The sequence below is a fragment of the Python bivittatus genome, unplaced genomic scaffold (genome assembly GCF_059951505.1).
Source record: "Python bivittatus isolate LINGU-HERP-01145 unplaced genomic scaffold, Pbiv_v1 ctg000110_np1212, whole genome shotgun sequence".
NCBI classification, from domain to species: domain Eukaryota; kingdom Metazoa; phylum Chordata; class Lepidosauria; order Squamata; family Pythonidae; genus Python; species Python bivittatus.
In genome coordinates this window covers 700,021-714,564 of record NW_028277045.1, presented here as the reverse complement: position 1 = coordinate 714,564, position 14,544 = coordinate 700,021, and the positions used below count along the sequence as shown (strand labels likewise).

Genomic DNA, 14,544 nt, shown 5'->3' with positions numbered 1-14,544 from the left:
CTGTAAAAGTTTCCGTGTGGTCTTGGAGGGGACATTTGAGGTTAAATCTTTCCCCCCAAGGTGAACCACTTTTTGAAAAATCCTCCAGCCCTGGGGAGCATAAATGCACTTTATTGATTCTCCCTCCTTTAATAAATATTTCAGCAACTTGTGGATGTTGGAAAAATGGATCGAGATATTTATGCAGCATACAAAATTAAATTGTTTGTGAGATTTTACCCAATTTTAAATCTGTTGAAATTTCCTGATTTGTTGTTTTCTGGGAAACCCATTTCACTTTCCTCAGTACTCCCTTATGAGTTCTTTTGCTGAACAGAAAAGTTACGTGTTTGTTTATTTTGTCATTTATTTACCACCTTTGCGGACTAGGCCTTTTGAGAAACCTTGTACATTAAAATGTAACAAATTCTCTGAAATTATAATGCAATATGAATCACGCTTGGGTTAAACGTTAATTATAAAACCATTTAGGATAATTTGAGATGGGGTTACAGCCAAATATGTCATAACAATGAGAATTGGGAGTATAAATAGGTAGGTAGAATGGGTTGGCCATCTGAGTCAGGGTCATCTTCAGGTAGGGAGCCTGTTTACAACTTAGCCATCACTTAGCTATCATTGTCAGGAGAGAAACATTTGCAAGCAATGAAATAAAACCTCTCTTCCCCTTTCCTTTGCTTCTTTTCAGAATGAAATAAACGAAATTCCCTTTTTTGATGTGCAGTTGCCTTACGAGTTGGCATTAAAGATATTTCAGTCCCTTGGCAGAATGGAGCTGGGGAGATGTGCTCAGGTGAGTTCTTGCCCTGCTTCTGATGATTGAATCAGCAAGACATAGTATAAGGAAAAGCAGCATGGTTGAGTGATGATACTGTGAGGCCTTTGAGAGAGAAAAAGGAACAAACAAAAGAAAATGGCATTCAATTATGATTGGAGCTGTAACTTCATTTGACATTTTTAGCCCTGGAGAATTTCCCCCCCTCTTCTCTTTCCTAAGATAAACAGAAATTGGGGGGAAAAAAACCTCATATGTATGCAGGAATTTTTGCATTTGCATATGACTGGTTTAGCATTTATAGTTTAACCTATATATTATGGAATCATATAGTTGGAAAAGGTCATTTGCCCCCCTCCCCCCAGTCCAACCCCATGCTCTGCACCAGCTTCTAGATTAAAGTATTCCTGCTAGAAGGCTGTTCAACCTCTAAAAGCATCCAGTGAACGGAAACCCACCCTCCCTCTGAGAAATTGGAACTTCTGTCAAACTCTTTTTATTGTTATGAAGATTCTCCTAATATTCAGCCAGAAACTGCTTTCCTGTAACTGTTATTCTGGTTTCTGGGATGATGAGTGCGCCCCCCGCCCCCATTTGTCTTAAGACTAAACATGCCAAATTCCCTGAATCTCTTGTTATGGGACTTAGGTTCCAGTTCCTTGGTCATGGCCTTCTAAATATGTTCCAAACTTGTCTCTATTCATTGTAAAGCATGGCACTATAAAAGAACTTAGACATGACCTTGGAGAAGGTCTGAAAGAACCAAGAACCATGAAAGAGGGGCTTGGATAAGTGGTTCCACAGTCCAGCGATTGAAACACGTGTGAGAAAGAAACTCAGAATAACTCTGCCTTGATTTTATTTGGTATAAGATGGATCAGAGAGACACTTGGGCCAACTTTTCAGATGATGTCAGCCCTTCAAGGTAGGCTAGGTCAAGGAACAGGCAGAGGAGGGATTCCAGGAATACTATCTTATTGTTGTAGGTGTAATAATAGAATCTTGAAAGCCTGTCCAAGTTCCTCTCTGATCCATCTTACACTAAACAAAATCAAAGCAATGTTATTTTAAGTTTCTTTCTCATGCTTGTTTCAATCTCTGCGCTATGTAATCGCTTCTTTAAACCCCTCCTTAACTGCTCTTTTATACCTTCCCCAAGATCATCTCTAAATTCCTTTAAAGATATCCTGAATTTGACACAGTACTTCAGGTGGGGACTGATCCGTACAGAATAAAATGGAAATTTTGGTTGCTTTGACTGGGAAATTATCCTTTTCTTGATGCAGTTTACAATGGTGTTTGCCTTTTTTGGTAACCACTTCACGCTGTTGACTCATGTTCATCTTAAAGTCAGTTACATTTTTGCTTTTGGATGTATCTGTGAAACTAACCAAGAGATGTTACTGTATATATTTCAGTATTTTAAGATAACAACCTCGCACTGCTGACTTGGATACCAATATTACATACACATTTATACAGAAGTAAGACCAGCTCAGTTCAGTAGAGTTTATCTTAAAAGACAAGGACGTTATTTCCGTGAAGAAATAATAAGAGTACACTGTTGTTGGTATAAAGATCCCAGAAAAATTTGCAGGTGTGCTTGGGTCACTCCAGGTCCAAATCCTAAAACGAGAGCAAAAGCATGTGATGGAGCAAGGAGGGAAAAGATGATAAACAGATTTTTTTATGGCTTTGGGTTCTATTTCCTTTATGGACTCCTAACAGGTTAGATTGAGAATTTTTTCTTACAGCATTGATTGTCTTTTACAGGATAGCTGTGCCTCTAGTTTCCCAGAAGTTTTTCCTCTTATTCGCTTTGTAATGGCATTATTGTACACTACAAGGACAATGTGTGTAGAAGCGGTCCCTGGATATTTGGGAGATGGTTGCGGGCTGAGCAAAGATCTAGGGTTTTACAAGGCTTTTGAAGTGAGATGAGGTAAGCCAACGCTTTTAGTCCACTTCCAAAGCGATCAAGTAAAGAGCAAAGCCATAAATATGAAGACCGTTTTCATTTTCCTCTTGGTGCTTTTGATTTTTGAACGATGGCATAGTTTTTTGACTAAATGGAATGCCCTGCTGTCTTTTCATTGCCTTTGTCATGGATTTTTATTTTTATGAAAAAAAAAAAGGATTGGTAGTCGAGTTTATAAAACTGTGTAGTTAATGGGACTGGTTAGCTTAGCAGAGGAGTCCCTGGAGAGAGAGTTTTCTTGCTTGGTTGGTTGCCAAAGTGGTAACTGGTTGATAGCAAAAACTAAAAAAATAACTCCCCTCTTTGAAATCTGCAGAAATGAACGGAGATTGTCACACAAAAGAGAAATAGCAAACCTGTGTCTTCCCTGCCAGCATATATACCCTGTTTGAACTACATCTTTGTTGCTGTGAAAAGCAAAGAGCAGCTTCTGTCGTGTTAGATGTTTCAAGTTCACATATTCCAAGAACCTGCCTGTGCCCTTTCTTGAAGAAAATTCAGAATCTCTGTGTTGAATCAAGCTCCAGAGAGCTTCTTAGTTGAGAAGAGTGTTCTGTTTGTAGTTTCTTAATTGGGATTTTTTAAAGCCGAGTCTTCCAGGTGTAGCTGTAAAGAGGACAAGATATATAACAATGGTTGGATAAATAGAGGAGAGGATGAGAATGACTTTGCAGCTGTAAGTTGAAATTCATCAAAGAGATACATGTTTTGGAAGACTTCAGAGTAATGATTTACGGAGCCAGAAATTAGTGAGGTCTGAGTATTCCTCCCTTGAGTCTTCACTTTCCTCCTGGTGTGCTGTGATATTTCTTTCTGGTTTGCATTAAGCAAAATTCCCCATTGCAACAGAACCAGAGAGCCCAAACTCAGTGCTGATTAATAAGCCAGAATTATGTATATAAGAGGTGGACAACATACTGTCGCTGAATTCCAGCTGTCACCAGGATGATGGTGAGGGATGATGAGCAATCCTTCAGTCCAAAAACTGGAGGGCCACATCTTGCCCTCCCTTGATTTATGTCCTTGGACCTGGGCCATAATAGCATAATAGGTGATGCAATTCAAGAGTGAATTATTTCAAAGCAGGCTTCAAAATCTTACAGTCTGAGGTGGATTTGTGATCCATTCCATTTAATGCAATTCCTGCTGAATAAATTGGGGAATGGCATGGCTCCAAAGGTTGTTCTGAACATGACAGTCTGGTGAAGCTGTTCCTTTCTGAGGAATTAGCGATCTCTGAATGACAGTAAAAAGTTGTTGCTGTTTCTTTTTACTGAAGCCTTTGCCAACATCCCACTAAAATGAGAAGTTTTATCCTCAGAACCAGGCTGTAAAGCAGTGCTCCCCAACTTGGTGCCCTCCAAATGCCGGAATCCTCAGCTACCACGAGGCACCATTATGTGGGGTCTTGTAATCTTTGGTGCAGGGTCTCTATGCAGATGTTTGCGAATTCATTGAAGGGAACAAACTCATAGACCATAACAGAACAGTATTGATCCTGCAGAAAAGATCTTTCAGCCAGCAATTTCATGCTGATCGATATCTTTTATTAATTAATTTAATTTGTATCCCACCTTTCACTTCAAGGCAGCATACGCAGCACACCTTCCTCCAGTTTTTCCCTACAACAACAGCCCTTTGAGGGACGCTGCACTGAAAAAGGTTGACTGGCCCACAGGCACCGAAGGAGCTTCTGTGAGTGAAGGTGGACTAGAACCCAGGTCTTCCCATTTCTAGTCCAGCACCTTCATCGTTGTACCACTCTTGGTCTGAGAGAGAGGGACTAGCTCAAACTCACCCAGTGAACTTCTGTAGCTGAAATTGGGTCTCCTAACCCTACCCCATGCTGGATTTCCTTTTATTTAGTTGTACAATGTCAGCTTTCCGGAACCCCCTCCCTGTTTTTTTCTCACCATCTCAACTGATCAAGGGTTCTAGAAACTGGAAAGCTGGCAGCAATATTGGTCAGCTTCATTTAGCCCCCCAAAAGGTCTTACTTCTCTGATCGATGAGTGAGGTCCTTCTTTCTTCCCTTTACCTGGTCGCTACCCTCCCGCGGTCATGCGGATTCTTGTCTCCGTAACCTTGGCTCCATTCAGGTGTACACCTGGGGGGAGTTGATGCAGCAGCCTGGAAAAATGACAGCTTTTTTTTCTGTTTGGTCTCCATTTGCCCACCCACCCCTCTTGCTTTGAGCCTCTTGGTTAAGCTTTCACCGGCCTTTCCATCACTACGAGGCTCAGAGCATGGATATAGCCAAGGGGGTCTCTTTCAAATCTTCTGGCACTGAGCTTCTCACCTGTTGTCATCTCAAGCAGAGCAACGGGGTTTGAACCCAAGCCAAAGGCGTGTGTACACATGTGTTAAATGGAGCCACTCACAGCAGTGCGATAAAGTGGCATGCTTAAGACATTTTCCATTAGGGACTTTTTGCAGCCGCTCCTCACTTGACAATGCTTCAGTCGGCTTGGCTGTGCTAGTTTCTAGCATGTTAATGGCCCGTTTCAGCTTTGAGTCGTCCTCAGAAAGTTCAGCGTGATAAGCCTGCAGGGCTAGCAGTAACCTGATTAAAATCACAGTGGGATAAAGCATCTTTGTTTCATCCACACACACACACACACCCCTCTTCATGACCTGGACCTCTTATGGTGCTTCTTGAAAGCACTTCTTTCACTTAAATTTGCCCCCTCGCCCCCAGAAAGTTACTTCAAAAGGTTCTCTTCTCCATTCTCCTGCAGCGCCCCAGCCTTAGTTTCGAACTAGCCGCAGTTGGCAAATCTTCTTGTTTACCGCTAAGTTGACAAATCTCAGCCTTGTCAGTGAAAATGCCCTCCGGTCGAAACTGGGCACAGGAGTGTTTCCTTTTAAACCCTCCAGAGTGTTTTATTCTTGCCAAACAGCTGCCTCTTTGCATACAGCGGCATCATTTTTTAAAACAAAGCCACAGCCCACGAGTAGGAACACGCAGAGCATGGAACTGTTCCATGCTGAAAAATGTGTTGTTGTTTTTAAAAAAGAAAAACCGGCAGAAGAGTTTTCTTGAATGTCCAGTTTGCGTATCTGTCCGACGGGGGGCACAGTTTTAGCACTAAAGCAGAACCGCTACCGCTGCAGCAGCAGACTTAGATGGACTGACGGACGATTTTGCTGTAAGTGTGTGTTTTCTGTACATCTAGCCAAGCTTGGCCAATGGACTGAACTAAGCAGGGTCAGTGCTGAGTTGTACACGGATGGGAGACCACCAGGAATGCTAGAATGGGAAGTTAGCAAAACACCCTGGAGAAAGACAAGCAAAACATTTCTAGGTGTGTGTCTGGGTTATCCCCAAGAGTTGAACTTTTTTTATATCATAGGTCGGCAGTTTGGATCAAGCCCATAGTCCCATGTGACCATTTGAATACCAAGCCCAATATTGCAAAAAGCGGGTGTGGTCAGGACAGGCATGTATTTTCGATTTTTCTCTGTGTCACCAACGATTCAATTTGGTGGCAACTTTGAGCAGAAACGTGGCCCGTATCCTAGGCTTTAAACAATCGCCTTCCTGCCTTGCACAAGAATTTCTTACATGTAGATAAATTTGTCTAGCGAGGACCTGTTGGGCAAGAATCTTTTCCCCAATGTGCTCATTTCTTATTTGCAAGGAAAATATACCCTCTCTCTCTCCCCAGCGCAAGCATGTATTTATTGTGAGAGATTAAAAATGTCATGTTTTACCTGCAGGCTGAAGTCTGTTTCACGTTAGTGTCTCATTAGGCTGTATATGTAGATGGAGCCATTGTGTGGGAAGGCCGGCTTGCTTGCTTCTTTTGCATAACAGAGATTTTCATAGAAATACTTCATACCTCGGCTGTGCTGTCTCTGTAACTAGAGGCAACCAATCTCAAGCCTTTGAGTTTCACTCTCAAGACTTGCTCCTGCCTGTCTCTGCCCCTGGCCCTGGACTTCGCTGTGTTTATTCTCTAACAGTCCCTTTATTATTTGCATGGTTATTTCTTGAGAAAAACAGGAAAAACTCTTCGGGGCTTGTTTTTTTTAGCACTTTTCTTCTGCACTGTTTTTCAGCACAAACCTGTTTATTTCTGAGCTGTTTTGGAATCATTTCCCTGCTATTCTGCCTTTAAAATCTCCGGGGGAGGTGGGCAGCATATAAATTTAATAATAAAAAATAAAATAAATAAAATATAAACAAACTGGAGGTTAAGAATCCAGGGAGATATGGGTGCCTTCAGTGTGAATTCCTTGAGAAAATAAAGTTGGGCCTTAACCTTTGGGACAGAAAGAAATTTCTGCCAATGATTTGGATTCCAAGTCTTAGCTATGCAATTTATGTTGTCTTGCCAGAACTTACAGTAATTACATACACTGGCTGGTTTGCTCCAGAGTTTCCCTGTTTAAGCCTAGCAGCACTTTGAGACAGGAAACGCATGCAGTTTGAACCTACAGATCTACTTTGTTCTTGCTTCCTGCCTCTTGTGCTGCTGGGTGGTAAAAGAATGGCAAAAATACTTGGAATCTAAGGGGAAAATGGAGCAGAATGTTTAAATTGGAGGTCAGCTCAATTTCACCCATGCCTGATGCAGTAAAAGATGTAACAAAAATCTCAGATGGGACATTGAGAACATAACATTAATTTTACTTCTGTGCCAGATGATTTGCCTTGAAGGTGGGTTGGCAACCTTGTGCCAGAAGTGCAAAATCTTGCCCAAGATTGCTAAAACCTTTTACGATATCCTGTAAACTTTCAATCTTGGATGAACTTGCATTTAAGAATGTTTTAAATCCTATTTTAATATTAATGTTGAAGTCATGCAGGCCTTGTTTTGGGGTGGTGGATACCCTGGCCACTGAGAGCATTGTGTTTTCTACCTCTGGTTTCAGAGAGAATGTTATCCCCACCCAGCATTTGTTTTTCTACTTTTAGGTGAGCCGAGCTTGGAAGATACTTGCTGAAGATCAAGTCCTGTGGTTCCGGCTTTGTCAACAGGAAGGTTATCTGTCTGACAACCAAATCTCAGACTTTCCCTGTTGGAAACAGACTCTCCGAGAATGTCGGGAGAAGGAGCAGACTTTGCGAACCAACTGGAAGGTAATAGAAAAGAACTTCTCATTCGATATACACTATAACGCTAGAGTACCATTCTGTTGCTGTTTGAATGTGGACTCTTGGGGGATCATACAGAGCATGATGGGAGGCTGGGAGAGCTTTTGCCCCAGGGGGTTTTCTTCAAGATATGACCTTCCCAGTAGGTCCATATCTCTGGATTAAGAACATGTTTGGACGTGGATCAGTCTTGCTCTCAAGATGTTCAATGTGGTGTGGTGGTGAAGGTGTTGGACTAGGTGCAGGGAGGCCCTTCTCAGCCATGGGGGGTTCCAGGGGACTTAGGCCAGTCTCTCCCTCTCAGACCAAGGTAGTAGCCAAGGTGCTGGACTAGAAGTGGGCCCAGGTTCTAATTCTTCCTTAGGCGAAGAGGTTCAGTGGGTGACTGCCGACTAGACTGGGTAAGTGCTCCTGGTAAGATCTTGGTAGGCTTTGTCTTTCCATTGCTTTTCTATAAGACCAGCATTGCCTGCTAGGTAAAGTTGATAGAAGTTGAAAGAATGCAATCCGCATTCTAATATTTTGCCTTCACCATCACTGATTTCCCAGCATAGTTGCCTAGAGGCTTGGGTGTTATCGACCCTGTTTGTGGGAAAACCGCAGAGATATATAAATATGATATATAAATAAATAAAGTCAGTCCTCTGGTGTTGGTTGTGTTTGTGAAGAATATAGCGGAATGGTTTGGAAAATAGGGAACGGTGTTCATTGCTTTTATAGTATTTTGCCTCGTATCTGCTTGATCAGTGTCTGCTCCCAGGATGTTAAACAGAAGCTTCTCCCCTTAGCTGCAAACAGGAAATCTTTGGAATGGGTTAGAGAGCTGGTTTGGTGTAATGGTTAAGATGCTGGCCTATAAACCAGGAGACTGTGAGTTTTAGGCCTTCCTTAGACATGAAAACCAGCTGGGTGACTTTGAACCAGTCCTTCTCTCTCAGCCCCACCCACCTTACAGGGTTGTTTTTCTGGAAAAAACGGGAACCAGGAGGATTAGATGTGTTCACTGCCTTGAGTTATATATAAAAAAGGCAGGATATAATAATAATTGGGAAGGACTCGATAGGTGGATAAAAATGCCAAATCCAGTCTAAACATCTGGCTGACTGTGCAACCAAGCATTATAATAATAACAATAATTTGCAAAATATAAAGACCTGCAAAGAGAAGTAGAATGGCTATGGCAAAAGAAAGCAAAGATAGTACCAATAGTTATAGGTGCCTTGGGTGCAATCCCAAAACATCTGGAGCACCCCTTGAAGGCCATCGGCACTGACAAAATCACCATCAGACCATTGCAAAAGGCAGCTTGACTTGGAACAGCTTCCATCCTGCGACAATACCTTTAACACCATCCAACAACATCTGCCTATCCCAGGTCCTTGGGAAGGACTCGATAGGTGGACAAAAATGCCAGATCCAGTCTACACATCTGGCTGAGTGTGTGACCAACCATAATAATAATAATAGAATGGAGGAGCATCAGAAACTAGTCCAACCATCTTAAGGTTGTCTTATCCAGCTACTAGTCCCCCAGGTTTTCAAATGGGAGCCTTTCCCAGCAACATCTGGAGATGCTGGGATTCAACGTGAATGTCAAAAGCCACGGTCCTTCTAGGGAGGCAGGTTTGTCGGGGTCCTGAGGGACTGGACCAAACTCACAGCTTTTCCTTGTCTTGCTCTGCAGAACCGCGTGGGGGCTATGAGGCAGCTGCAGCACGAAGTCGGGAACATTCTGTGCGATGTGCATTCTTGCGACGGAGTGGTCGTTGCGGGGTAAGTCTGTGGCTGAGAGCTTAGTCTGCAGCTAGAATTCTTCTCCTGTCTCCTGGCACCAGCCTGATTAGTTCTCATGATAGTTTGTGGTCCAGACAGTAGAACGGAATTGACAAGCTGTTTCAGGAGGTGAATTTTCCAGCTACAATTCCTAACCAAGTTAAGGGAGGCAGAGCATATGGGTGTTGCTGCTGCTGTGGATTGTAGACAGGATTTCTAGATCTAAAAGGCACTTAAGGAATTAAAATTTAAACCAAGAGTTACGGTGGCTTGCAATATAATGGAAATCTTTAAAAAATCAGAGTAAACATGGGGAATCTTACCACTCATGGAAACTAAAGTTTTGCTTAAAAAAACTTTAGTTTGGGTAAAGTTTGCTCTAGCTCCTGATACTAATGCCTCAGTAGATCAGCTAGGTTTTAGGGCTCATTTATCTTTTGTGATGACCTGCAACCCAGAGTTGTGGTTTGTTCCTGATTTCTGAGCCTGGTTTATTTGGAGAGAAGCAAGAGTTCAGGTTTGAGTAATATGGCCTGTAGATGTAGGCATTCTGGATGTATTAGGTGTAAATCCAGGAAGCAAAATGGAAGAGTCAGGACGGCCATGCTGGTCTGCTGTTTTCCCAGATGAGGCCAAATTCATCAGAACAATTCTGTCTTTCCGTTGTATACCAATCAAACTTAGGCTGGATCTACCCATAATACTAAAGTAGGATTTAAGGATTTAAGTAAAGCCATGGTGTGTCGATCAAACTGCAGAGCCTGTTCATACATATCTTTAAACCATGATGGGTGAATTAATGTATCACGCTAAACGAAAAGCAGACAAAATCCCTTCTAACTTAGCCTTCTGTATGAACCAGGACATTGCGTTTTGAACTGGACTGTGGTGTTCACTATTAGATGGGAATGAAAGAAAAAGTGACTCTGAATTACCTGATCTGGATTAAATTGGAGCCAGATTGGAACTAGGTTGATCTATGTGTGTTTAGTGGGAATGTCTTCTTTGAAAGCATATATACTGTTCGTGCTTGTCTTTCAGGAGCACAACATCTTTTCTGTGGTACCTTCTGCAAACCTGAACAAGCAAACCAAATAATAATAATAATAATAATAATAATAATAATAATAATAATAATTCTGAACTTAATTTATTGGAATGTGAGGTTTCCTGCCACAGCTGCATGCATACTGTTAGATTGGAGTAATGTAATTCTGGTTGTTTTATCCCCAGCCATAAAAAAAATAATAATTTGTTATTAAGTAGTGACAAACTTATTGCTGTGGCTTTTAAGTAGAAATGGTTGCTGCCGTGAAAGTAGTTAACAGCCAAACGATCCTTAATGCCCGAAACAGGGCTGGCACTGTAGTTATAGATCTCCCTTGTGCAGCATTTTCTGAGTCCGTGAGAGATTTCAGCACTCCTGTAATGGCCCATCATTTCTATTTATCACCACCACTGCTTTATCTGCAATGCAGGGTTTAAAAGGGTTATTCTTTTTTAGGGCTTTTGGTGTCATGAACCTCATTAACCTTGTTTCTGTGCTAAAAACAGTAGGGAATTTCAAGAATGGATCTCCCAGGATAATCGCTAATCTTCTTATTCTGACCCTGACTGGTATATGTAGTGTGTTTAAACGTGGGTGAGAGGCCTCCCTGCTTCCTCCCCCTTCAATTTTCACAGCTTCACGGTCCTGAAGTCACAGCACCAGGCAGTGGAGAGAAGCGGTGATGTCATTGGAACTGTGAAATTGGCTCAGGCCTATAATAAATCAATGTATGGCGTTTAAGAGCCACACTTCATTTTAATGATACGTTTTTGTGGAGTAGAATTAGAGTCAATTGTCTCGTGTGTGTGCGTGTGTTTTTTTAAATCCTCTGCCAGTGCCAAATTCTTTGAGTGACACCAATGAAGGCTACTTGAAATAAATTCAGAAAGTGGCCTGTTTGTTTCAGGTTGAAATGTTGGAAATTGATTACCCCTCACTAAAAGCTAAGTTGATATTGACCAGGACACTGTTAAGGTACATAGTTTTTTTCCTCTTCTAATACAACTTTCAGCCCAGTTGCTGTGTCATTCTTCCTGTGTCTGGTGCCATTTTCAGGACAGTAGGCCAACAGATGTTTACAAAGTTCCAGTCTTTTTGGAGAATCACTGATTTCTGAGAAAGAGATTTTTGGTGGGAGACACACAGATGTGGAGTTGGTTACAGTACTAGGATGCATAATATCAAAATTGGGGGCATTTGCAGTTTCTACAATGCAAGTTTTAGCGTATTGGAAACAGAACTGGTACATTTAGCAATAAACTAGTTTCAGAGCAAATCTAAGCTGCAAAATATTCAAATGAATAACAAACTAAAGCAAGAAAAGGAGCCTCCCACCTTCTGTTTGAAACCCAATTTCTATGCTCATCACTAGCTGGGAAATTTCTGTTTGGCCCAAAATAGGGCAACTTGGTGAAATATTAAAGAAGGTGGATAGGTTGCATGAAAAGGTGGGAACTTGAGTCATTAACAGCTGGATAAAAATAGGAATTTAAATAGTTGGAGCTTTGGGTGTGTATGTATGTGTGTGTAAATGTACAGAAAGCTGAACCTACTCCAGTTTGTTCTTCAACACTGTGATTGAAGGAAATTGGACATTTCAATATCCTGCCTTAGGATAATTCCAATTTAAGTTATTCACAGAAGTGCATTATCAGCTACTACCCTGTCTATAGCTGTTGTGTATTCTGCTTCCTCACCTTCTCACCATTTCATCTTAGAAACAGCTTTTCTAGCCTTCCTTGAGACACTGTTGGCATGGGGAAATATAATCAACAGGTCCTGGAGTTCAAATTCAGATTGCAGTATGGGAAGTTGAAATCTAGAATAACCTAGGACCCTTTCTCTGAAATCCACTCTGAATGGAAGCTGAGTGGTTTGGAAGAGCCAGTGATACAGGAAAGACTGGGAGTGCCATTTGTTAGGGGCCAAGGAACATTTTGAGAAAGGCTAGAGCAGTTTTGAAAAGAAGAGAAAAAGGATGGGCTGGAACCCAGTAGACGACAGTTAACTTCAATGAAGTTGCAGAGCAGATGTTAAAATGATGTGGAAAAGCTGATAGGAACTGGGGACGTCTGGTTTGGAAGGCTCTTCCCCAGATTGTTTTGTCTGTCTGATTGGAGACAGGTCTTAGAAGTAAACTGTGAATGCACAGTGACCATGATAGTCAAGAAAACCAAATGTCGTTGGGAAAAATGCACATGTTAGAGATATCAGATGTTTAAACGGTGAAGACCAAATGCCTTCAGATCAAGACAGGAGCACTGGACTATGTGGTGAAAAGAGGCAAACCGTAGTGAGGATCACATTGGCAAACATAATACCAGTATCCTAGGGCTTTTGTACAGATGGGTGTTGTGGTCACTACAGCTCAAAGAACAGTTCTGTAGAGGCAGAAGAAGTATACTGAAGGCATAAATAAAATGATGGTGCATTTGGAGAAAATGAAGCTAAATGGCTGGAGATTTGAGGTTATGTGAAAGGTTGCCCATTTCCACACAGCACATATTTACCCTAGGGAATTTGCTATGTCAAGATGCAATGGTCATGATAATATTTGATGGCTTGAAGGGGATTAGACCAGTCGGTGGAAGATAAAACCAGCAGTAACTTGTAATCAAGAACACTGTATTTTGTTTCCAGCAGTAGGAATTGTTAAGGCCTTCATTGCCAGTGGGGACATGAAAGACAAGGTTCTTTGTGGCCCGTTCTTGGTTGTGGTCTCCTCCCTCCCTGTGGCTCTTGTGCTGGCTGGATATGGGATTAAACAGGTCTGATCCTACAGGGCTCTTCTTATGACCTAATAAGAGATTATTTTAGCAGCAGGAGATGGCGTGACAGCTCCAGTGTGCTTGAGCATTGAGAATCAACAGGGCTAATTTTAGAATTTCATAATGAGAGTCTAGGACCCCATGGGTATTACAAATGTTAACTGCCTTGCTTTCTTGACACACACCAAAGCCTCCTAGAGTAGTGAGCATATTGGACTATTATTTTCCTTGGTGAAGAAGCAAAGTTGTCCAGTCAATACCAGAGCTTTTTTTTTTTTTTTTTTGGAGTAAATACAGGGCAACCTTGGTTTTCTGGACCTCAGCTGAACAGCATTTGCACACGGTGGAGGAAATTCCATTGCGATTCGTGTTCTCTGTGTAATGCTGTCATTGTGCAAAAGGATGCGAATGATGTCATTGGTATCCTTTATGTCCTTTATGTAATGATGTCATTACACAGATGTCATAAAATAACACAAATGATGTCATTTATATCTTTGGTGTTGCCATAATGAAGATTGAGTCAAAAGACTTTGGGGAATACTAGATACACCAACGCCATTAATCAGTTAAAATGATATTTTAGTTGCCCTCTCCATGGGTGGGTGAAGCTGCCATGTAGGTTAGTGGTCTAACCAGTTGGGTATTGTCCATTATGATTAGGCAACAGCTGTCCAAAATCTCAGGTTGAAAGCAGTCTATCCTATTCTGAAACTGGGTGCACACATTACATTAAACTGTAATGTCATTTGTCTATTTCTGTCTTAATTTTCTGCACAACCACAGTCAATTGCTGATCAGTGCTTAGAATAACACAAGCCTGATTTTTCTTAAGTCATCCTATGGCTTGTTCAGTTTTGGTTTAGTGTGATGTCTGAACCCATGCATTGTAGTTGGTCTGTCATGGCTTATACCTTACCTTCTTTTCGTCGAACTGCCACTTGTGATTTAGTGAATAAGCAAAATACAACTTTAAAAACGTGGCAGTCAGGGCTTGGGGTACTTCACTTTTGGTATGTCCTCTGCTATTCAGTGATGGTCTTTATTTTGTGTTTAATATTATTTTGCAAAAATAGGATCATTGAATGTATACCTGATCAT

General features: G+C 41.6%; 1 protein-coding gene across 7 annotated transcripts in view; it reads left to right on the top strand.

Annotated features, from left to right (window-relative positions):
* FBXW8 (F-box and WD repeat domain containing 8) overlaps positions 1-14,544 on the top strand; it is a 66,774-nt gene that overhangs the window by 4,490 nt on the left and 47,740 nt on the right. For all 7 annotated transcript variants that reach the window (XR_015795444.1, XR_015795440.1, XR_015795443.1 and 4 more), the window contains exons 2-4: positions 689-793; positions 7,675-7,839; positions 9,539-9,627. Coding sequence is in view for 1 of the 7 variants with exons in the window: in XM_088136642.1 (XP_087992768.1) it covers positions 689-793; positions 7,675-7,839; positions 9,539-9,627 (359 nt within the window). In the remaining 6 variants the exon portion in view is untranslated. The remainder of the gene's footprint in view (positions 1-688; positions 794-7,674; positions 7,840-9,538; positions 9,628-14,544) is intronic.